General features: G+C 49.2%; 1 protein-coding gene across 9 annotated transcripts in view; it reads left to right on the forward strand.

The window, feature by feature from the left end:
* GRB10 (growth factor receptor bound protein 10) overlaps positions 1–25,312 on the forward strand; it is a 221,075-nt gene that overhangs the window by 194,334 nt on the left and 1,429 nt on the right. For 8 of the 9 annotated variants that reach the window (XM_061413318.1, XM_061413317.1, XM_061413312.1 and 5 more), the window contains 5 exons: positions 878–976; positions 11,487–11,564; positions 13,198–13,314; positions 14,143–14,209; positions 14,416–14,503. In XM_061413318.1, the coding sequence (XP_061269302.1) occupies positions 878–976; positions 11,487–11,564; positions 13,198–13,314; positions 14,143–14,209; positions 14,416–14,503 (449 nt within the window). The remainder of the gene's footprint in view (positions 1–877; positions 977–11,486; positions 11,565–13,197; positions 13,315–14,142; positions 14,210–14,415; positions 14,504–25,312) is intronic. The other variant, XM_061413316.1, reaches the window with a different exon arrangement.

Raw genomic sequence — 25,312 nt, forward strand, 5'->3', positions numbered from 1 at the left:
CCATTTTTCTGCTTGATTTAGTGAAGCTTCTTTGGTTACAAGTGGTAAGAACCAACCTCAAACCCCCTGAAGGCTGCGGTGCACAGGCGGCTGGTGGAGAGCAGCTCATGGGGGACTAGAGCCGTCCCCCTTTCCCCTGGCCCACATGCCAGCCCACAGCCCTGTGGCCTCTGCCTCTCCCACTGTATCCGCCACATGCAGGGCTGTCCTTCAACCCTCCCCTGCATCCAGGTTCTCGAAGCAGGGAGCTGGGCTAGTCTGACCCCGCAGGGCCCCTCGGGTCTGGGCTCAGAGGGCCCAGCCCAGCCTGTGCCTGCTGGCTTTCTTCCGTCACAGCTGGCCCCTGCCCCTGGGTAGGCACCTGCCAGCTCTCCACTGCCTCTTCTGCGGCCACGTTGGTCTCGCTCTCTGGGCCTTTCCACAACATCTGTCCTTGGCCTCCACAGCCCTGAGTCTTGGAGGCTCCTCCCTGCCTCAGCTTACCCTGCAGGCCCTTCCCGCAGCTGCCTCTTCCTCGGGGGTGACGGAAGGCACCTCCTTCCAAAACCCAAGAGTGGCTGTCCTTCCAGGAACCCACCTTCCCTGCAAGAGCTGACGCTCCCCTACCCCCACCACCTTGCTGGTTTGCTTTCCTGTTTGTCTCCCCCAACACTCACCATGGGAGGATGGCCGATCACTCAGCCAGGTACTAAGTAACCAGCTAGCAGGCCCGGCCTGTGCCCCACAGAGCCACGAGTGATGCCCAGGCGCACACACCTGCCCATGCTCCCGTCTCTGCCACCTGGTGGGTTGTGCTGCGGGTAGAGCTCAGGTCTGCCCTGAGAGGAAGGGTGGTCCTGACTCACTGTCACACTTACAGGTCTTCCTTCTCCTTTAGCCTAACAGAGTCAGGAACGAGGCTAAGGAGCTGCGCTTGCTCTGTGCCGAGGATGAGCAGAGCCGGACGTGCTGGATGACAGCCTGCAGGCTCCTCAAGGTGGGTCCCCGTGGTCGCGGGGTGTTTATGTGTCACCCCACGGTCACTATGTGTGCGTGTCAGCCCCGAGGTCGCTGTGTGTGTGTGTGAACCCGTGGTCACTGTGTGTGCGTGTCAGCCCCGAGGTCGCTGTGTGTGTGTCACTGTGGTCACTGTGTGTGTGCGTCATCCTGAGGTCACCGTGTATATCACTGCCTAGTCACTGTGTGTCCCCCGGTCACTGTGTGTATGTGTCATCCCGAGGTCACTGTGTGTGTATTGTCCCACAATCACTGTGTGTGTGTGTACGTGTGACATCCTGCAGTCTGTGTGTTTGTTTGTGTGTGTGTGCATGTGCATGCATGCATGTCAGCACCATGGTCACTGTGTGTGTGTGTGTGTGTGTGTGTGTAATCCTGCAGTCACTGTCTGTCTCTGTATCTGTGTGCGTGTCCCCAAGGTCCCTGTGTGTTTGTATCATGCCCTGGTCACTGTGTGTGTGTGTGTATGTGTGTGTGTCCCCGAGGTCCCTGTGTCTATATCATCCCCTGGCCACTGTGTGTGTGTATCATCCCCAGTCACTGTGTGTGTGTGTGTGTGTGTGTGTGTGTGTGTGTGTGTGTATCATCCCTGGTCACTGTGTGTGTTTGTGTGTGTGTGTATGCGTATCCCTGAGGTCCCTGTGTCTGTATCATCCCCTCGTCACTGTGTGTGTGTGTGTGTGTGTGTATCATCCCCCGGTCACTGTGTGTGCTTGTCAGTGGTCACTGTGTGTGCGTGTCGGCGGTCACTGTGTGTGTGTTTGGCTGTATCATCCCCCGGTCACTGTGTGTGCGTATCGGTGGTCACTGTGTGTGTGTGTTGGCGGTCACTGTGTGTGTGTGTGTGTGCATGTGCATGCATGTCACTGGTCACTGTGTGAGACCCCAAGGTCACAGCGTGTGACAGTGCGCACCTCTCCACGGATGATGCCTCTCACCCTCCACGTCCCGTCACTGGGCTCTGGGAGTCGAGGGTCCTCGCGTGTGTTTTCAGTTTCAGAAGCTCCCGAAGAGCTATTACATTAGCAGAGCCGGAGCCAGTTCCCAACCCGATGGTGGTGGCACTTAGGGTGGGAGCAGGCTGTGCTGTGCTTTGCAGGACACTTAGCAGCCCTGCCCTCATGTCTCCCATGAGACACCAGCAGCACCCCAGCAGCTGAGACGGTCCCACATGTCCCCTGGGTGTGGGGAGGGTTGAGAACCACTGCCTTAGAGAAATGGGGAGCAAAAGGTCAGGACCAAGGAGTCAGAAGATGTGATGGGTAGCCACACATAGGTCACCAGGAGGTTAATGGTTTTCCTGATGCAGCATCACACTCGGGAATTCCCAAAGTGCCAGGGCCTTGCAGCAAACATGGCAGATCGTCTGGCTCCTGACAGGGTCTCAAGGGAAACTGTCTCCCGACAATAATTCTAAAGGAAGTCTCTTGCTCAGACCATCTTGTGGGACCACACCCCACGATGTGCAATTTCACAGAAACGGCCTGGGTGACCTCACAGGCCCTGTAGACGAAGTGCAGGGCAGTGCACCGCCTTGTAATATGGCATAGAGTGTTCCTCTGCACACACACACCACGTGCTGGAAATTACTTAGTATAGAAAGTCCTCGTGAGTTACAGACAGGTTAGCTGATAAAACAGACTCAGCCCAAGTCAAGGGCTGGCAGGGACGCGTGTTTGCTTAGCTGCAGCCGCCACGTGCAACCACAGTCTCTTGCAGAAGTCCCCAGCCGTCCCTGAGGCTTCCAGCTACTGTGAGACTCTGGGTGGCGTCCCTTGGAGACACACGTGGGAGGCTGAGCTCCGAGACTCCTGAGAGGCACTGCAGGCTTCTGGGAGAGGTGGCCAGTGTTCTGTGCCAGAACCTTACTTTGTTTTATTTTTTGTCACTGATGAAACAGAGAACAGTTAAAATAGAAATGTTACTGTTCTGTAATAGAAGAGGAGATGCTGTGTTGGTATAAGACATCCTATGTCACAGGCTGCTCCCTGACGCTGTGCTGTGCTCAGTCGCTCAGTCGTGTCTTTGGAACCCTACGGACGGTAGCCCGCCAAGCTCCTCTGTCCATGGGATTCTCCAGGCAAAAGTACTGGAGTGGGTTGCCATTTCCTCCTCCAGGGGATCTTCCCAACCCAGGGATTGAACCCTTGTCTCTTAGATCTCCTGCATTGGCAGGCAGGTTCTTTACCACTCAACGCCACCTGGGAAGCCCCCTGATCCCTGACAAGTCAGTCAGTTCAGTCGCTCAGTCGTGTCCAACTTTTTGTGACCCCATGAACTGCAGCACACCAGGCCTCCCTGTCCATCACCAACTCCCAGAGTTTACTCAAACTCATGTCCATTGAGTTAATGATGCCTGCCAACCATCTCATCCTCCATCATCCCCTTCTGCCCTCAGTCTTTCCCAGGATTAGGGTCTTTTCCAATGAGTCAGCTCTTCGCATCAGGTGGCCAAAGTGTTGGAGTTTCAGCTTCAGCATCAGTCCTTCCAGTGAACACCCAGGACTGATCTCCTTTAGGATGGACTGGTTGGATCTCCTTGCAGTCCAAGGGACTCTCAAGAGTATTCTCCAACACCACAGTTCAAAAGCATCAATTCTTCAGTGCTCAGCTTTCTTTATAGTCCAACTCTCACATCCATACATGACCACAGGAAAAACCATAGCCTTGACTAGACGGACCTTTGTTGGCAAAGTAATGTCTCTGCTTTTGAATATGCTATCTAGGTTGGTCATAACTTTCCTTCCAAGCAGTAAACGTCTTTTAATTTCATGGCTGCAATCACCATCTGCAGTGATTTTGGAGCCCCCAAAAATAAAGTCAGCCACTGTTTCCACTGTTTCCCCGTCTATTTCCCATGAAGTCATGGGACCGGATGCCATGATCTTCATTTTCTGAATGTTGAGCTTTAAGCCAACTTTTTCACTCTCCTCTTTCACTTTCATCAAGAGACTCTTTAGTTCCTTTTCACTTTCTGCCATAAGGGTGGTGTTATCTGCATATCTGAGGTTATTGATATTTCTCCTGACCATCTTGATTCCAGCTTGTGCTTCTTCCAGCCCAGCGTTTCTCATGATGTACTCTGCATAGAAATTAAATAAGCAGGGTGACAATATACAGCCTTGACGTACTCCTTTTCCTATTTGGAACCAGTCTGTTGTTCCATGTCCAATTCTAACTGTCGCTTCTTGACCCGCATACATATTTCTCAAGAGGCACGTCAGGTGATCTGGCATTCCCATCTCTTTCAGAATTTTCCACAGTTTGTTGTTATCCACACAGTCAAAGGCTTTGGCATAGTCAATAGAGCATAAGTAGATGTTTGGAACTCTCTTGCTTTTTTGATGATCCAGAGGATGTTTGCAATTTGATTTCTTGTTCCTCTGCCTTTTCTAAATCCAGCTTGAACATCTGGAAGTTCACAGTTTATGTACTGTTGAAGCCTGGCTTGGAGAATTTTGAGCATTACTTTGCTAGCGTGTGAGATGAGTGCAACTGTGTGGTAGTTTGAGCATTCTTTGGCATTGCCTTTCTAGGGATTGGAATCAAAACTGACCTTTTCCAGTCCTGTGGCCACTGCTGAGTTTTCCAAATTTGCTGGCATCTTGAGTGCAGCACTTTCACAGCATCATCTTTCAGGATTTGAAATAGCTCAACTGGAATTCCATCACCTCCACTAGCTTTGTTCATAGTGATGCTTCTTAAGGCCCACTTGACTTCACATTCCAGAATGTCTGGCTCTAGGTGAGTGATCACACCATCGTGATTATCTGGGTCGGGAAGATCTTTTTTGTGTAGTTCTTCTGTGTATTCTTGCCACCTCTTCTTAATATCTTCTGCTTCTGTTAGGTCCATACCATTTCTATCCTGACAAGCTAGTGTTAAAGCCAAGTATCCCTCAATAGGGAGCTGGTTCCCTGAGTTAAGGGATTTTCATGCAGAGAGCCCCCTGCGGCTGGAGAAGGAACAGGCTCCTCTCAGGGTTCTGCAGTGGGGAATGTTCCAGGATGTACTATTAACAATTCAACAGCACGGTGCAGAAGGGTGTTTAGAGAGATCACTGCATTTGTGGAGTGAGGGGTGGAGGTGCGTGTTCACATTTGCTGGTGTGTAAACGTGAGGCGACAGGCGAACATGGAGGCCGCTCACTGGAACCTGGAGGCTGTGGGGCAGACAGGGCATATGTGCAGGGAGACCTTCAGGGTTTCATGTTTGTGTGATTTCATTTATTTTTTTCTCTGCAAAAATATAACCTCTTTCGGAAAAAGCAAAAAGGAGATGCAGAAGGACATGATACTAAGGCGTCATGTTCCATGGGTAACAGGCAGTGATGTGGCCCTACTTCTGAGAGAGTGGGCGTCTCTGTGCTGTCGTAACCAGGTGCAGGGAGGGAGCGGCCGAGCTCGCAGCGGCCGTGATGCCTGGCTGTTATTCGTGCCAATGACACATGTTTTGTGTGTGCTGGCACAGTGTGAACGTTCCGGAGCATCCACTGTGGGCCACGCATCACCTCACACCTGTGACCTCACTGCTCACAGCAGCTCTGTGCATACACCTACAACCGTCCTCACAGCACAGGTGGCGGACTTGAAGCCCATGACTTGCCACACGTGGCTGCTGGCATGGGGCTGAGCCAGCGGCAGGACCCCCGCGTGCTGGCCCCAGAACTCCATCCCTGACCGGCACCCTCACTGCCTCCCTGAGAGTCTCCAGGAAACAGAGATCCATCCATTCCAGACGTGAGCCTGTTGTCCCAGTCGCAGTGCCCCGAGGGAACCACTGACTCCACATCCCACAGCGCCGTCCTGCAGGGAGGCAGGGCCTGGCCCGGGTCACTGCAGCAAGGCAGTGGTGGCTGGAGCCTTTGTCAAGTCAACAGCAGTGGAGTCATATCCTCCCACCTTGGCTGGCCATACCCTTGGGCTCCTGCCTCTACAGAGCAGACAGCATCAGCCTCTGGTGTGAGGGATCCCTTACAGACATCCAGGTCTCCTCCCTGCCTGCCCTCAGCTCCATTCATCTTGCTCAGTGGGGCGAAGCATAATGGGAACAAGGTCCTCCTTGATGACCTCACCCTGTACCCCCACATTGCCTCGAGAACAGGATGTGTTGTGCTCCAGAGACTTGCACCCTTCAAAAGTGCTGGGGAACCTTCTCAAACGCCTCCTGTTCTCCTGGCCCTGCGGCATCACCAGCTTCTTGGACTGTGAGCACTGGTTCAGTCAGTGGTCAGTCTTGTCTTCTTCATGGGGAGACCAGTCCTCAGGCTGCAGGGACCTGACCTGGAGAGGCTCAAGGCTCCCTTCACTTTTCCTTGCTTCTGCTCTCATGTCCAGGTGCCATCCTGCCTGGCTCCCCCCAGATCCTCAGAGCTGGGATGACCTAGTGCTCAGAACATAAGAGATGCTTAGAAAATGTGCACTGAATGAAAGTGGAAACTGACCCAAATACCTGTGTCTGGCTTTCAGTGACATTGAAACAGCAATTTGGATGGTATAAAAATCCCAGGGTGTTTTTGAGAGGAAAGCCTTCTTTTGAGTTAACTTAGGACCTTCCTATTTCTCTTAAGTACCAACCCAGTTACACCTCCTTTAAAATATATATGTGTACATATATATATATATATATATATATATATATATATATATAGCTCAAACCTCCTGGGGAGAAAACTGGTTAGTATCTGCTTTTGTTCCTCTACCTTCCTACTACTGCTGCTGCTAAGTTGCTTCAATCATGTCCGACTCTGTGCAACCCCATAGATGGCAGCCCACCAGGCTCCCCCGTCCCTGGGATTCTCCAGGCAAGAACACTGGAATGGGTTGCCATTTCCTTCTCCAATACATGAAAGTGAAAAGTGAAAGGGAAGTCACTCAGTTGGGTCCGACCCTCAGCGACCCCATGGACTGCAGCCCACCAGCTTCCTCCATCCGTGGGATTTTCTAGGCAAGAGTACTGGAGTGGGGTGCCATTGCCTTCTCCGACCTTCCTACTACAGTGTTTCCTAAATGACTTCATAGACTCCAGGGGCTGTGCAGGGAGTGTGAAAACTGTGTTATTTACCTACCGTATCCTTCCTGTGACCCTCCACCTTCTAGAAGCTTCTTAAGCTGCTATTGCAATTCTTCCCCAAGAGGGAGATCTTGCTTCATCAACACAAGATTCTGTAGGGCAGTGGTCCCCCATGCTTTTTGGCACCAGGGACCAGTTTTCTGGAAGATAATTTTTCCATGGACTGAGGCAGGGTGGCGTGGTTTCCAGATGATTCAAGCACACTGCATTTATTGTGTACTTTGCTGCTAAGTCACTTCAGTCGTGTCCGACTCTGTGCGACCCCGTAGACGGCAGCCCACCAGGCTCCCCTGTCCCTGGGATTCTCCAGACAAGAACACTGGAGTGGGTTGCCATTTCCTTCTCCAATGCATGAAAGTGAAAAGTGAAAGTGAAGTCGCTCAGTCGTGTCTGACTCTTAGCGACCCCACGGACTGCAGCCTACCAGGCTCCTCCGTCCATGGGATTTTCCAGACAAGAGTACTGGAGTGGGGTGCCATTGCCTTCTCCAATTGTGTACTTTACTTCCCTTATTATTACATTATAATATATGATGAAATCATTCTACAGCTTACCACAGTGCAGAATTAATGGGAGCCCTGAGCTTGTTTTCCTGAGCTCAGGCAGCAATGCAAGTGATGGGGAGTGGCTGTAAGTACAGATGAAGCTTCACTCGCTCGCCTGCTGCTCACCTGCTGCTGTGCAGCCCAGATCCTAACAGGCCGTGAACCAGCACGTTTGTGACCCAGGGGCTGGGGACCCTTACTCCAGGAATTCCCTGGTGGTCCAGTGATTAGGACTCAGCGCTTTTACTGCCAGGGCCCAGGTTCAATTCCTAGTGGGTGACTGAGATCCTGTAAGCCACCCAAGCAGGGATAAAAAATACATATAATTTTTTTTTTAAACTCGAGTTCTTAAAGAAGCTTTAAAACAACAACAGCAAAACAAAACAAAAAACCCCACAGAATTCTGTAATGAATCACTTAACATGGAAAAGGCAATTAAAGTGGATGTTGGGCACAACGGCAGCCAAGGGGCCTCCTGCCTGGCACAGGCATCTGGAGCAGAGGTTGCTTACAGCACCTGGAAGCAGCACAAGTGCAGGCACTGAGAAGTTGTGTCGGGTAGAGGCAAAGTGTGCCAGCTCTGCTGATAGCACCGGTGGTTTGCTGCAAGCTCACCATATGCCACGCCCCTGCTTGGAGCTTCATGTTACCCCATTTGATCATTATGAGAACTTGGGGGGAAATTCAGCCTTCACAGTACAGTGTGGAGAGAGTGCTGGGAGCGTGGCTGGCCAAGACTCCATGTCCCTTGGAAGACTTTCTTGGGAAGCCCAGGTGGGACTTGGAGAATTGCTCAGCTGTGTTCTAGCCTCCCATCTGGTGGTGCCACCTGCCAGCACACAGCCAAGCTCACTGCCTGTTTGGATCCCAGAAGTTCAGACCTGAGGTTCCCAAAAGCCAGTCCTCTGACTGCTGAGAATTTGGGGAAATATCTTCTCTAGGGCCAGGCTTCCCTGGTGGCTCAGCGGTAAAGAATCTACCTGCCAATGCAGGAGACACAGGTTTGATTCTTGGTCCAGGAATATCCCCTGGAACAGGAAATGACAACCTACTCCAGCATTCTTGCCTGGAGAACCGCATGGAGAGAGGAACCTGGTGGGCTATAGTTCATGGGGTCTCAGAACTGGACACAACTTAGTGACTAAACAACAACAACTTCTCTAGGGCACAGCAAAACAAAGCAAATGGGGACAGTGCAGTCAGCTTTCCACAAGCAGTTAATAGCTGCATTCATGGTAATGGCTTTATTCTTTAATCTGAGAGTGTATAAACTTAGCTAATTTAAACTTTCTAAAACTCTGATTGTCTGATCTACTGTTATATCAACAGTATTTTATAAAATATTGTTGATATGGTGGTAGATCAACAATTAATTTTTGGTGTGTGTGTATGTTGGCTTATTTGGAAAATTAGTTACTAGGGCTTAAGACAGTCACAGATTTTTTTTTTCCCCAAAAAATCTGATTACTTCGTGAAGCCTAAAATAATCAAAGTCCCTGATGTAGACCTTCCCTTTTACCTTCTTTCCTGTAAGAAGATCTCTCAAGTCCAGTGGTTCCCAAATTTTATTTTTACATTCCCCCATTTCAATTTTTGTTTAGAAACAGCCTCCACTCATAGCATCTCTGAAGCACATTTCCACCATGAGACAGTTTGAAAGCCTGCCTGCCCCATCCCCTCCTGCCTCTTGCCCACCTACTGCACTGCATGGTGTGTGAGCAGCCCCAGTTCACACCTGTGTGAACTATAAACACAGATGTCTTTTCTATGTGAACAGATGAAAACGGGAATTAAAGTACATGGAGAGCAGAAAGGAAGGAAGGATGTAAAACCCAGTCATTTTAAAAATGGGAACAATAAAGACAGACTTTGCATGTCTACCTAAGTTTTTAAATCAAGATGAAATGGACATTCTTTGCAAGACAGAAAAACCTGAAAATTAACTGGAAAACCCAGAGGGAGAAATTGAACTCCCATTTAAAAAAAAAAAAAAAATTGAGTTCCTTTAAACTTTGAGAAACATTCAGGCTCTGTGCTATGTAAACTGTAACAGGGCCAGGAATAACACTGCATGCTGAGGTTTTGGTCACCTTCACCCATCAGGGCCTGTGCTGTCCTTTTGGACACAAGTCAGATGTGGCCATAGAGATTGCATTTCGTTCTTCCTGAATCCACACTCTTCTCTCTAGGACGAGAACTCCACTCAGCAGCCATTTGAATATGGGCCTGCTGCCAACAAAATCTCTCCATGTCTATTTTGACTTTGCTTTCATTATTGAGGGAACTTTTCACAGTTGATCAAGTCCTAGATTAGGGTTATTTGATCCTGTGCTTCTCCCATCCCATTGTCTTCTAACTCTCATCATGCAGGTTAAAAAGTTAGCTGTCCTTCTCATTGCTTCTTTGAAAATAATGAGTCTTTCTCTGGTTGCTTTTACATTTTCTCTGTTTCTGTTTTGCATGATGTTCCTGGCTGATTTTGTTTATTTGTTCCTTTTGTTTTGCTCTTATCCCGCACCTAGATTCTGTAGCTTGGTGTATTTTTATTTGTTTGGAAAATTCTTGGCCATCATCACAAACATACTGCCTTTTCATACTGTTCATGGAGTTCTTGAGACAAGAATGCTGATTTGGTTTGCCACTCCCTCCTCTGGTGGACCATGTTTTGTCAGAACTCTTCATTATGATCCATCTATTTTGGGTAGCCCTGCACAGCGTGGTTCTTAGCTTCCCTGAGTTACACAGGCCCCTTCTCCACAAGACTGTCACCCAAGGAGATCAAACAAGGTAATCCTAAAAGAAATCAACCCTGAATATTCATTGGAAGGACTGGCGCTGAAGCTCCAATTCTTTGGCACCTGATGCAAAGAATCAACTCATTAGAAAAGACCATGATGCTGGGAAAGATTGAAGGCAAAAGGAGAAGGGGGTGGCAGAAGATTCAATGGACATGAATTTGCGCGAACTCCAGGAGATAGTGGAGGATGGGAGCCTGGGAGTCACTAAGTTGGACATGACTTAGTGACTAAACTACATCTGAAACATTTGTTTTGACCTGCTCTCTCTCTTCCTGTCTCACTGGGGTGCGACTGTATCTACGGTAGACCTTTTCATCATGTTCCAAATATGTTAGCTTTAGAAGTGAGTACTTACTGCTGGTCCTTGAGCTGGAAATGAGTTCACATCCGTGAAGAACAGTGAAGAGGAAAATGCAGCCCGCTGGATTCCTCTTTCCTCTTCCTTTTTTCTTTTCTGTGTGGTTTGAAGGTGTAACTGAGGAGGCAGGTTGGGACATCAGGACTATAGGAGGCTTTGCAGGACACTCAGTGCTTACTGACCGAGGAAATAAAGCCCAAGCTGCTGAGCTGGTTGGGCAGGGAGGCTAGTGGTTAGGAAGAGCACTGGTTTGGAAGCAGGATTGTCCATTCAGAACCTGAATCCTTACTTTACCATGACCTTGAGCAACTTGCTTCACTTGTTTGTGTTCTATTGTTTGTGAAATGAGGATAAACTACATATTTCATAAAATAGAGAGGATTAAATAAAAGAGCAGCATAAAGCACTTAGAGCTTTGCCCAGAGCAACATTTAGTAAGGCTAATTGTTCTTGCTAGGCATTATTATGTTGTTACTTCTTTGACCACTTCCTGCCCACCCAGCACCCCCAGACAGATAGTGGTAACTGACCGTGGAGTGTTGGTGGTGGGAGGCCCCAGAGACAGGGCTCTGTTGGGTGTTTATTCTTAAGTTCACCCAGTTGTCGCCCATTATTCTATATGAGTGTGGCTCTTGAGTGCCAAGGGTTTGCCCCGTGTGGGGCTTTAGGGGCTCCAGATGCCCTGGTGACTGACTCTGGCCCTCCTTACCTCTTCAGTATGGGATGCTCCTTTACCAGAACTACAGAATCCCACAGCAGAGGAAGGCCATGCTGTCCCACTTCTCGACTCCAGTGGTAAGTCAAGCTGCACCTCGGAAGCCACATTCCTCTTCAGCTGCTGCATCAGCACGGGCTGTGGGCATCTTTTCTCAGATGAGGCTGCCCCGAGGAGCCAGAATAGCCGACCAGCATGCATTTCCCAGGAGATGGACTTTGTCGTCTCAGCAGTGTGACTGCTGGGAGCAGATCCCTCTCTACCCTCTCCCCTTTCCCACATCTCCCTGCAGCATTGCTTTGGTGAATGGCTCCCACTGAGAGCTCTATTCTAGTGTTCAGAATGTTGACAGCGCCCACGTCTACTGAGGAGCTGCCTTCACCACCTTCGCTTCTGTCCATTTCAGCCGGGGGGTCCATGGTGCTGTTGACCATGATGCTCGAGTCCTAGTGAAAATTGAGATTGTAATGAGTCTTCCTGTGATCTCAAGGTGGACTTTATGTCTCAGAGGTGCAGAAACAGTTCATCCTCCCCAAATATGATCTTAACACATTATTAACTAGGTGATGTATTAACACATTTTTTGTTATCCAAATATTTATTGGCCAGGAGTGTCAGTACATTTTTAGAAAGTGATCAAATTAACATCACTGTGTGAAGTTGTTAGATCTTAAAATTGATCAAAGGTTCATTATACAGTTTATGATTATTGTTATCACTCATGTTTTGCTCCATTAGGTTTTTGTAGCACCTTGTGTATATTTGTGAAATTTTCAAAAATGACACATCGAGAAATCTTGAGTGAAAAAATTTTCAGTGAATTTTATGCAGATATCCTCTCTGAGTGTCCGAGTGACATATATGTTAGTGTCTCAGAAGATGATAGTTCTTCAGAATATAGTTCTGATTCAGACAATGTGAATATCAGACCAACAAAAAGACAGAAAACCTCAATGATTGATTCTGATGCAGAAAGTGAAAATGAAACTCATGGTGCTGGAGAAAACTTTACAGGGGTAACTATTGAATGTGATAACCTGCAAAATGTTAGTGAAATAACAGAATTAATTTTTTGGCCAGCCAAAATAAAAAGCATCACCAACCACAGGTGTTAGTTTCTGCAGAAATCCCCCAGTTGATAAGGAGTTAACAATCTCTCAATGTCCATTCCTCAGAGATGTCAAAGTACCCACAGAAGCGGTGCCCGTGTTTCTGTGAACTGACTTACCTGAGAAGGGATTTGGCTGCTGGTGAGGGCTGGCTCACCTTTGACGTTACCATTTCTTGGATGAGTTTTTTGTGGGTTTTTTGGTAATGGAGGAGAAAGAAAGAATGATTTTATTACTTTGCCAGGCAAAGGGAGACCACAGCAGGCTAGGTCCTCAAGAACTGTGCTCTCCTTTGATGAGTTTTAATTCACATTAGAGACCCTGTGGACGACCACACGGGTGGACACCAGTGGCCTCACCAGCAGCTTCCGAATATCTTGAGAGAACTGGAAGGTTTCTTTCCTCTTCTTGAGAAAAACCAAAGCCATTTTTCTTCCAAGGGCCCTTCAGACACTAAGTGTTCTGTCCGATCCTTGGCAGCGGGGTCCTTGCCCATCCTTTGCTGCCCCTCCCTGGGTCTGCACAGCTATCCCACGCAGCAGTTCCTACCTGCTGCTCTGCTTGCTTCCCTGTGTCTCAAGAATCCACGGCCTCTCCTTTGCAGCGCAGTGTCTCTGAGAACTCCCTTGTGGCAATGGATTTCTCTGGGCAAACGGGAAGAGTAATCGAGAATCCAGCTGAGGCCCAGAGCGCAGCCCTGGAAGAAGGCCACGCCTGGAGGGTAAGACTGTGGCCCAGTCCCACCCCTGGTCTGCCCCAGAGAAATGGCTCTGTGCTGGCGGCAGGGATGCGGGGCGGGGAAGGGGGTGGCTGTGAGTTCTCACCTGCAGGAAGCTGTGGCTTGCCTGGGCGCCTCCACACCCCCGGTACCTGGCCACCCCCACGGCCTGTCTTTGGGCTGCCATGGAGGGGAGGGGCAGGAGCAGAGCCCTGAGGCCCCTTGGCCCTCAGCCCTGTCCCTGCTAATGTGTCATCAGGGCCTCTGGGGAGAGCGCCGGGCCAGGCGTTCCCATCGTGGCTCAACCGCCGACCAACCTCCCAGCCTTGAACAGTCTCTTTACTCTGAGACTCAAGTTCCTAATTTCCAGATGGAAGAATTTCACCCAACTTCCAAGCTTTTCTGAGCTTTCAAGGCAACTCTGGCTCAGAAAGCCTCCCCATCCTTCAGCTTCACAGTGTTCAGAAAAGGAGAATGTCCCCAAAGCTACAGACCTGAGTTCCCTGTGGAAGCTCATAGTTTTCTCCTAAGGTGTGTCGGGAACTGTACTGCGTGTCTTCTGTGTGACAGACAGCCCGGCTTCAGCACTGGGATCGTTAGCAATATCCCGGGGTGGGACGCTTCTGGTTTTGCTTTTAACGACTGCGACCCATAAGCTGTTTGCCCTCCTGCTCACATGGGAGGGGTCCTTGTGACCACATGGGACTAGGCAGCTGTCATCCCGCCATCAAGGGCCTTTCACCCAGCCAGCCTCCTGCCCCGTGTGTCCCAGGTGGCGCGGTGATTGTGTTCGCGGCTCACTTGGCGCTGACGCAGGGATTTCTTTTGCAGAAACGAAGCACGCGGATGAATATCCTAGGTAGCCAAAGCCCCCTCCACCCTTCCGCCCTCAGTACAGGTAAACACGGCATGTTGGCTTGATATTGTTGTACATAAATAACATAAAAGCGCTCCCAGCCCTCCCCAAGCCTCACGGCAGGCCTGGAGTACAGCGCACGAAAGCTGGGACCGCAGGAGTCGGGGCCCCATGTGGCCCCCAGCGCGCTTAGCAAGGCGGCTACCGTGCACGGAGCCCAGCCTACCCTCCTTCTCTGGTCCCCACAGTGATTCACAGGACGCAGCACTGGTTTCACGGCAGGATCTCCAGGGAGGAGTCGCACCGGATCATTAAACAGCAGGGGCTCGTGGATGGGTAAGGGACGCGTCCCGGGCGGGAGTCTGCTGGGCTCAGCTCCTCAGAGCATCTTGCTGTGTGTGTGTGTGGGCAGAGGGGGCGAGGGTGGTGCAACAACCTCATTTTAAGTTGGAGCATTGTGCTCAGGAGTATGAAGGTGGTGCAGGATTTCCATGGCTAGGAAGTAGACAGAATGGCAGTTCATTTGTCCAGACCCCATAATCCTCCTCCACCTATTGGATGCAATTGGAACAGCCAAAGAACACACTCTAATTAATAAGGCAGCAGGCAAATGGAAGTGTCTTTTTGACTACACCTTTTACTTTATGCATTATATCTTTGACTTTTGCCCCAACCACCCCAAACCTCAGTGGCTTAAAGCAGCGAAGCTGTATCCTTGTTCACAGTTGGTGCAGATTGGGTGGACAGTCACACTGGGGCCTGAAGAGCTGGGGCTAGGATGGCTGGACTTATGCGTCCAGTGGCCAGTGCTGCTGTGGATGGGTGATGAGGCAGCTGGGTGCAGGCCTCTGGCATGCTAGCCTGCCAGGGTCCATGCACTTCACAGCCATCATGGGGGCCCTGGGGGTAAGAGATCAAACCCCAGTGCACAAGCACTTCTTAAGCTGACACCTGCTTGGAAAAGGCAAGCCACATGGCCAGGCTCAGCATCATGGGAATGCGAGGGATCTGCCTAGAGTGAGGTACTGCTGTGTGAGGGCCCAGGGAGTGGTCCCTGCGGAGCTCAGCCAGAGTTCTGTCTCCAGGCCCCAAGAGGCCCTGAGGAGCTGGTTGGCTGCCTTGGTCCATCTTGTCAGAGCTGCTTCTCACTGGGTCTACTCAGAAAACAGTCTTAGAAGCTGCTCAGCTCAAAACACTCCTTGTATTGTTTAAATGCTTCATCTTTAAAAAGTTTTATTGTGGACATCTGAGAATTCACCTGAGAGAGGAGAGTGTAACAAACCACGTCTGCCTCTTGCACAGCTTCAGAACTTGCTCACCTGAGCCTGTCTCTTCCCCTTCCTACATTTTTATTATTATTTTTTCTCCTTCTTCTTCCAACTTTTCCGACTTTTCTTCCTCTTCTTCCTTCTTCTTCTGGAGTCTTCTAAAGGAAATCCCAGACACTCAGAATTTTTACCAGTAACTGTTGCAGTGAGTGTCTCTGTGTCTTTCGACACAACCACAATAGCATCATTGCACTTAAGATAAACAGGAATTCCTTAATGTCCTCAGAAGTGCTGTCGTGTTCATGCACACAGTCCTTTAATGTACTTGGTCTAAATGGAGAGCCATCCATGGCATCTAGTTGCTGTCTCTCTAAGTCTCCCTAAATAGAATAGGTCTCCCGCCACTGCATTTTCTTTCCTCTTTTTTTTTCCGTGTCTTTCCATTGTTGAAGAAGGAGGTCATTGGCTAATTGTGTACTTGTGGTTTCTTTGACTGTGTTCCTCTGTCTCCCTGGCTTCCTGCGCAGTGTGGGCAGAGGCCCCTTCTGGGACAGAGCTGCGGTCGCTGTGTGTCTGCGCTCCTCACCCCAGTTGTCCTGTTTCCCGATCCTGGGCTGGGCAGGGGTCTGTATTGTCAGCCCGGCCCCCAACCCCCACCCCCGCCCAGCTCCCAGCTCCCAGGGTCATTGTTTTATTAGAGGTTACAAAATCGTTGTATTCTAATTCTGTTATTCCTTCACTGTCCCTTCCTTGAAACCCTTTCCCCTGTATTTTTGGGAGAGGTAACTGAGTGCTTGATTTTTTTTTAATATGTCTGTTTATTTATTTTGGCTGTGTGTGTGGCTCTTTGTTGCTAGGCTGGGCTTTCTCTACTGGCGAGCGGGGGCTGTTCTCCAGCTGTGGCGTGCAGGCTCCTCATCTCGGCGGCTTCTCTGGTTGGAGCACAGGCTCTAGGGCACGTGGCTCAGTAGTTGCGGCTCCTGGCTCTGGAGCACGGGCTCAGCAGTTGTGGCACAAGGGCTCGGTTGCTCTGCAGCGTGTGGGATCTTCCCAGACGGGGGACCGAATCCGTGCCCCCTGCTTTGCAGGGCGGACCTTCAATACTGGACCACCAGGGAAGCCCTAAGTGCTTGATTTTTCCCTTTTATTTGTCAATTTCTTTTTTTCTTTTGGGGGTATGTAGTTGCTTTAGAGTGTTGTGTTAGTCTCTGCTGTACAATGATGTGAATAAGCTGTTTGTATACATAACGTCCCTACCCTCTTGGATTTCCTGCCATCCCCACCCCACCCCTCTAGATCACCACAGAGCAGTGTCAGTTTCCGGGGTCGTCATTTGGTATCCTGCCGTATTCCGAGGCTGACAAATGAGGTGTGGTATTTTGTATTTTAACTCTGGTGATGAGCTTGATGCCGTGTGTTCGACTTCTTTCAATCCAAGCTTAATGTTCTTGATTTTCTGGATGCTTTCTTTTGGGCTCGTGGGGTGTGCCTCTCTTAAGTTGGTTCCCGAGTTCTTTTGACTCAAAACTAATAAGGTTTGTTTTCTAGCTGTGACACATTCTCTTCGATGCCCTGACTTTTTGGAATGGAAAATGGTGTCTAGAAACCAAATTGGTAGGTCTTTTCCATGGACAAAGCTAGGACATACATTTTTTTAAACTGAAAAAGATTACAGGTTCACATTGATTTTCTTGTTCAGTCACTCAGTCGTGTCCGACTCTTTGTGACCCCATGGACTGCAGCACACTAGGCCTTCCTGTCCTTCACCATCTCCTGGAGCTTACTCAAACTCATGTCCATTGAGTCAGTGATGCCATCCAACCATCTCGCCCTCTGTTGTCCCCTTCTCCTCATGCCTTCAATCTTTCCCAGCATCAGGGTCTTTTCTAAGGAGTCGGCTCTTCACATCAGGTGGCCAAAGTATTGGAGTTTCAGCATCAGTCCTTCCAATGAATGTTCAAAATTGATTTCCTTTAGGATTGACTGATTTGATCTCCTTGCAGTCCAAGGTACTCTCAAGAGTCTTCTCCAACACCACAGTTCAAAAGCATCAGTTCTTTGGTACTCAGCCTTCGTTATGGTCCAGCCCTCACATCCATACATGACCACTGGAAAAACTATAGCTTTGACTACTCAGACCTTTATCAGCAAAGTAATGTCTCTGCTTTTTAGTATGCTGTCTAGGTTTGTCATAGCTTTTCTTCCAAGGAGCAAGTGTTTTTTAATTTCATGGCTGCAGTCACCATCTACAGTGATTTTGGAGCCCAGGAAAATAAAGTCAGCCACTGTGTCCACTGTTTCCCCATCTATTTGCCATGAAGTAATGGGACTGGATGCCATGATCTTATTTTTTTGAATGTTGTGTTTTAAGCCAACTTTTTACTCTCCTTTTTCACTTTCATCAAGAGGCTCTTTAGGTCCTCTTCACTTTCTGCCACAAGAGTGGTGTCATCTGCATATCTGAGGTTATTGATATTTCTCCCAGCAATCTTGATTCTAGCTTGTGCTTCATCCAGCCTGGTATTTCGCATGATGTACTCTGCAAATAAGTTTAAAAAGCAGGGTGACAATATACAGCCTTGACTTCCTCCTTTCCCAGTTTGGAACCAGTCCATTATCCCATGTCTGGTCCTAACTGTTGCTTCTTGGCCTGCATACAGGTTTCTCAGGAGGTAGGTAAGGTGGTCTGGCATTCCCATCTCTTGAAGAATTTTCCATAGTTTGTTGTGATCCACATGTCAAAGGCTTTAGCATAAGTCAATGAAACAGAAGTAGATGTTTTTCTAGAATTCTCTTTTTCAGTTTAAAAAGCCAGGACATAGGCTTTTTAAACTGAAAAATAGATTACAGGTCCACATTGACATCCCAGTTCAAGTGGAAAGCTACAGGATTCGTACATCTTAGACTTTATTGTATCTCTCTTTTCTTCCTCTGAAAAATCTAATGTTGTTAGCTACTTGCTTTACCTCACTCTGTATTTGTGAGCTGTATCCCATATCACATCATAAAAATATTCATAATATTACTTCAGTAAAATTACTAAATTCACACTTCTTTATAGCCCTTTTGTCATTAAGGAACATTCCAGGCAGAATCATGTTAAAATACCAGCCTTAAGGTAATTCTTCTCTGTGGTTCCACCACCAAACTGCTATGTTTCAAGTTCCTTCCTCAGTTTTGATTATTAATTAAATGGATCTGATTTCTTTTCTCTTCCATTTAATGCTGCTTTTAAAACTATTTGAAACATTGCCTTGATTCTGAAGTCAAAAATCTAAAAGAAGGCACTTTGCCTGGTGACTTGACTCTCCTCCCTAACTCCACGGTTGGTACACATTTTCATCAGGGTTTCTTTATCCTTCCGTTGTTCCCTTTTTCAAATATAAGCAAAACACATTGGTGACTGCCTCTCCTTAACTGGGATGTGTGCTGTCCATGGGGAGCAAGCCTGCGTTTAGCTGCCTCGGGAGGAGGCGGGGAAGGAGGCCCCTCCCGGTCCCCGCTGTGTTCGCTTTGCCGCGTCGTCCCAGCTTCATTTTTTCCCAGGCCTCTGTGGTGGTACGCTGTGGCCCATCTTCCTGTTTCTGCTGGTGAGTTCGTGGACGTGGGAGTGTTGAGCAGACAGTAAATGTAAAATGCCCAGTGCTTCCCACCAGGGTTGTCTGAGAGCCACCTGTGGTTCCCTTACCCAGGAGGCTGAGTCTCTTGCTGTATGTGTAAGGACCAGTTTCATTTCTACTCCTTTTTGCAATGCTGAACCGCTGATATATCTTTTGCCCGATTTTTCTCTATCCGTTTTTTACGAACATTTTTTTCCAGGTTGTTCTTTGTGTTTTTGACTTAGCTGAGGGGGGTTTTGTTTTGATTTTTGGTTATAGTTTTTCTAAATATGGTCACATTTATCTTTTCGTGCTTCAGCTTGTGTCTTTCTAGATTTTTGAGTCCTAGTCATACAAGTTTTCTCCACTCCTCAATCATAAAGGAGTTTGTTCACATTATCCTCTGGAACTTGTATTATTGATTACACTCCCTTCGTTTTTTTCATGATTATTTCTTCCATTTCTGTTCATCCAATTTTGTCTGCATGTTTAGATCCCAAGTGCATTCGGAATTTATTTCTCCTAGTTCTCTGTGTAAAGATGGATCTGATTTTTTTTCCCATATGGGTGTACTGTTGTTCCAGATGGCTTTTCTGAAATGTCACTTGATCGTAGAACAGTCCTTTTACAGCCTTAGAAGTGACCCATCCTGACTACAGACTGGCTTCTTCTCCTCTGAACTTTCTGCCTAAGAGAGAAGACTACCCTCCTCTCTTAGTAATGTTTTTTGCATGTAGGTTTGTGTTTTCCAGGGGCTTCAAGGATAGGATGCTTACCTGTTGCAGCCCTAAACCCCAACCAAACTAAGCCCCCAAATGTTCTCATGGGGCCCCATTTACCATATCATGTGTGGGGTTCATTTTCACAAGTCAAATGGGTTTGCTTGCCAGGTGACATCTTACTATAACCAAAGCCAGGTTCAGCCACTCGTCACTCATAAACCAGTAATTCAGGAGACAAGTGTGAGTAGAAAGGAAAGGTTCCTTAATCAGAAAAGCCAGCAATCTGGGGAGAAGGTGAACTCATGTCCTGAGACCAACTCTGAAGATTCTGCTCGGCAATGACAGTTTTTAAAGGGAACCAGGGCAGCGGGGCAGGGGTTGGGGGTGGGGTGAGGGTCTCAGCACATCATGAAGGCAGGGGGTTAGATTCATACCATTCTCCACTGAGTGCAGACTGGATGACTCGAGGTGTTATCTTGCCCACATGGGCTGCTTGCAGGATCGCTTAGGGAGGCTGTTGTGGGTAGAGAGGTAGCCATTCTTTAACTGCTTAATTCTTCTTTTTATTTTTACTTCTTTTTATTGTATTTAGGAAAAGAATCAGCAGGTTAGACAAGGCATAACTCATTCAGGAGAGAATAGGTCAGGAGTTGATTTCAATTGCCCAGTGATTCATCCCTGTGATTAGGTTCTTTTAAGGTTAGAGGGGGACAGAAATGGGCAGACAGGAAAGAGCCGCTCTCAGCACTGCCAGAGAAGTGACGGCTCCACGGGAGGCACCACTGGGTACCGTGCATCCTTCCCAGGGCCCAGGGCAGTGACGTGACACCCACGTTGCTGAGAGGCTGACAGGCCAGCCCACTTTGCGTTAAAAGGAGCAGCCCTGGGGTGGGGAGGGTCAGCATGCTGGGCCCACGGCACTGTGTGTCGGCTCGTTTTTTTTTAAACCCGTTTGTCTTGCAATTCAACTTTTCCTGGGGCCGAGCCCCAGTTGGCAAGGTTCCCTCTGTCCAGCCTTGGTGAGGAGTGTGGACATCTTTCAGCTTTCCCCCCACCCCGACTTGCCTTGTTCCTCTCTATCCTTCGCCGGGTCTGAGTTGCCTCTAAGGTTATATGTTAGATCCTTCAATCCCAGCCTCCAGCTGCTGGCTCTTCAGCAAAAACAGAAGGCAGGATACGGGACCCATTCAGGTGTCATCACAGTGATGTATGTCGTCCACTCACTCCCGTGTTTAGGGAGGAAACGTGCTTGGAAAACAAGGTAAATTAAATAATCAATGCCAAATCATTGTGAATCCCTGCAGAGGTAATGGAGGAAGCCAATTTAGAGTCTGACAACAAACAACCCTGAAAGGCAGGCCAGGATGACAGCTGCTATAAAACACTGCTGCCAAGACCTTTAGCCTCAATCACAGATGAAGTAGGGGGTGGAAAGAGATAGCGGAGCCTGCAATCTACCCAGCGGGCCTCTGAAGCCACCTGGAGGGAAGCGCCACCCCACCCGTGCCCCCACAGGTGACCTGTGTACGCACGCAAGCCTGAGCCTGTACACACGTGTGCGTGTGCATTTGCACGCACACCCCCTGCCCTGCGGAGCCCAGCACTGCTTGGCTGCCTCCTTCCTCCCCCTCTTGCCACCCACAGCCCATGCCGGAGCCCAAGATGGAAGGGGCTTTCCCAGGGGCCAGTCCTGCTCTGCAGGCCCCTCTGTGGCTCAGCCCAGGACTCACAGCATGTAACGCTCTGTACTGCCCCCGCCTGCCCCTACTGTTCATGCCGGGGTCCAGCTCCCCTGCCCCCTTGCCATCTACACCCCCAGCCTCTGTGCCTTTTGTGAGCTGGCCCCTCTGTCTACGCTCCAGGCCCCTCCACTGTGCAGAAGGCCATGACTTTGCCAAGACTTGTGTTCTTTATGGCTCTCCCCCCACAGGCAGAGTGGGGTGCTGTCTCAGGGCTAACACGGCACCCTCAGCAGAGTGTAGGGTCCTCGCCAGCCATGGAGGAGCCCCTGCACACTTGCTCTGGCTGTGCCAAGGCTCCTCCGTGATTGCTGCTGGCTGTGTGATCTCAGGGAATTTGCCTCACTTCTCTGGGCCCCCTGGCCTCGCTGCAAAATGAGCACAGTGCCAGGGTCGCTGTGAGTCCTGAGCCAGGCGGTGTGCTCAGTGCCTGGGCCACATGCCTGAGTTGTGCTGTCCCTCTGATCTCTGTCCGCCCCAGACGAGAGCAGCCCTTTGCTCGTCCCTGAATAGATGCGTGAGCCCCCTGACTTGAGTCCTGACGGTGGCAAGGACATCCTGGTTGCCAGCACCTTTGCTCCGTGTTCCACTCTGAGTCCCAAGCAGAGACATCTCTGGGCATGTCAGCCCCCAGCTTGTCTCTGCAGTGCCCCACCCCCAACAGAAATCCCTGCGCCTGCAGTTCGCTGATGGCCGTCACCACTGCCTCCAGGGTGCACACCATCCACACCCAGCTCCCAGCATGTGCACAGTCCTGCAGAGAGGCCGGGGAAGGGGGCAGATCCCGACCCGACGCTCCCGAGTGTGAGATCCAGGAATCTCGCTGACTCCTGGCCCTACCCCCTGCCCCCATGTCAGAGGTCATTTCAGGTAGACAACCATTAGGCACAGGCCATCGGGGCAGCCTCAGGACCTCCTGGTCACACTCCGAACTGGGCAGCAGACAGACGGCATCTGTACCTGCCTTGCTCCGTGGTGCTCAGAAGGAACAGCTGGGGTTCACTGAGGGCTCAGCTGAGACTGCCCAGCCCCAGCTTCTCTAGGAAGATCGAGTCCCTGGGCTTCTGCTAGTGACGCACGTGGAGAAGAGAACACAGCCCGGGAAGGACAGGCGCACAGCCCGGCTCTGCCTGCGCCGAGCGCGTCACACACACATCTGCTTCACAGCCACGCCCCTCCTGTCCTCCCAGCCCTGCGGTGCAGTGCCATCCTGGCTGGCATCTCCAAAGTGTATCCTGCAGAACACGCATCCTGCAAAACGCCGTCAAAGAAGGGCTGGTATATAATAAAAGATGCTGTGAAGAGTTAGGTAAGATAGGAAACCTCCTGCGCTGGCCCTAAGGGAGTCACGCTGAAGATCTACATTCTAAAGGCTCTGAGATGTCTTGTGGTGAAATAAAACTTTTTCACCTTTATAACAGGAGTTCCCAGGCTTATTGAACTGCCTTCCATCTGAATTTACAATCTAGACCCTGATGGTTTATCTGATTGTCACAGTTTCGTGTCTAATGCCTTTAAAATATGTCTCCTGTCAGGCCATTTCTTCTTTGTTGCTGGAATTAGGGCCTTTTCCTTTGTAAAGAATAACTCTGTCTTAACATCTGATTCCAGATTTGTTCACGTAAAAACAATGATTTACACTTCTTCAGATGCTATCCTAATTTTTAGTTGAAGTATCATTCATTTGGATGTGAAAGTTGGACTGTAAAGAAAGCTGAGCGCCGAAGAATTGATGCTTTTGAACTGTGGTGTTGGAGAAGACTCTTGAGAGTCCCTTGGACTGCAAGGAGATCCAACCAGTCCATTCTAAAGGGGATCAGTCCTGGGTGTTCTTTGGAAGGAATGATGCTAAAGCTGAAACTCCAGTACTTTGGCTACCTCATGCGAAGAGTTGACTCATTGGAAAAGACTCTGATGCTGGGAGGGATTGGGGGCAGGAGGAGAAGGGGATGACAGAGGATGAGATGGCTGGATGGCATCACCAACTCGATGGACATGAGTTCGGTGAACTCCGGGAGTTGGTGATGGACAGGGAGGCCTGGCGTGCTGCAATTCATGGGGTCGCAAAGAGTCGGACACGAGTGAGCTACTGAACTGAACTGAACTGATCATTGATTTACAGTATTGTGTTAGCTTCCAGTGTATAGCGTAGTGATTCAGTATTTTTGCAGGGTTTTCTCCATTACAGGTTACTACAAGATAGCGGATATCATCTTTATGCTGCACAGTACATGCTTGTTGCTTGTCTATTTTATACACAGTGGTTTGGATCTGTTGATCCTATGCCCCTGATTCGTCCCTCCCTGCTTCCCTCTCCCCTTTGGTAACCACGAGTTTGTTCTCTGCACCTGTGAGTCTGGTCCTGTTTTGCTTATATATCCATTTGTGTTATTTTTTAGGATCCACCCATAAGTGGTATCATCAGGACTTGTCTCTCTCTGTCTGGTTTATTTCACTGGGCATAATGTTCCCCAGGTCCGTCCATGTTGCTGCAGATGGCAGGACTTCACTCATGTTATGGCTGAGTGACGTTTCCTTGTGTGTATGTACCACAGCTTCTTAATCCAGTCATCTGTTGACGGGCACGTGGCCTGCCTCTGTGTCTTGGGTGTTGTAAGTAGTGCTGCTGTGCACGTTGATGTTCATGTATCTTTCACATTGGTGTTTTCACTTTTTCCATCTGTGTATATCCAGCAGTAGAGTTACAGGATCGTATGGTAGCTTTAGTTTTAAAGGACCCTCCATACTGTTCTCTGTAGTGGCCGCACCAGTTTACCTTCCCACCAGCAGTGCTCCCTTCTCTCCACATCCTGGCCATCACTTGTTAATTGCAGACTTTCTGATGTGATTTCAAATTGTAGAAGATTGCATGATTCATGTAACAGAGTCATGAATGTTGTAGCACTCACGTTCTCTCTCTCATTTTTTTTTATCAGAACCATTTAGGAGCGAGTTGTAATTATTTCAATATAAAATTTCTAAAAACGTGGACTTCTCTTAGGCAACCACAGGCTCGTTATAAACATTAGGAAATTAACACAAATGCGATTCTGTCCCCAGCCATGCCACTTTCCCAGATTTTACCAGGGGTCCGCCTTGCATCCTTTGCTGCCCAGGAGAAGAACCTGTTGGCCCCAGCACCGCCCTGGGCAGCAGATGCCTTGTGCTCCTTTGTGTCTCGACACTTGCAGGAGCCGCGAGGGCAGAAGTACCAGGTGGGGGCTCATCTGCTCACTCCCAGGAGGTGATGCTGAGTCATCTGCAGTGCATCCTGTCGGAGGTGCTGGGGTGGGTTGTCTCATTCCTGTCGTTGGTCACTTGAATACCTGAAGATGGTGTCCACCAGGTTTCTCTGTCGGAAGGTTACTGTTGGTCCCTTTGTCGTAAACATTAGTGGGTAGATCTTTGAGACCATGGAGGCAGTTATTCTCATCAAACTTTGATGCTGGTTTCAGCATCCCGTGAATATCTGCTTAATCAATGGTGATATCTGGTCATTGCCAGATGGTGGTTTTCTAATCCATCTTCTTTCTCTGTTTGTGTAGCTGGCCTTCTGCTCTTAGGAAGAGCTTTTTTTCCTCCTCTGTTATTATTTGTTCATTTATTTATCACACCAGTGTGGACTCAGGATTCTTGTTCTGTGCTATAGGTGGTGATCAGTCACCCGTGTTATTCACTTAGATGCCCGGGTGTGGCCACACTGCCTCCTCAGTTAGCTTTCTTTGAGTACCTCCTTACTTTCTGACACAAAGTGTATCAGCTTCACCCTAGGCCTTTCCTGCCTCAGCACTAGAGGCAGCCATGTCCCCAAGGAGCC

The sequence above is a fragment of the Bos javanicus genome, chromosome 4, assembly GCF_032452875.1.
Source record: "Bos javanicus breed banteng chromosome 4, ARS-OSU_banteng_1.0, whole genome shotgun sequence".
NCBI classification, from domain to species: domain Eukaryota; kingdom Metazoa; phylum Chordata; class Mammalia; order Artiodactyla; family Bovidae; genus Bos; species Bos javanicus.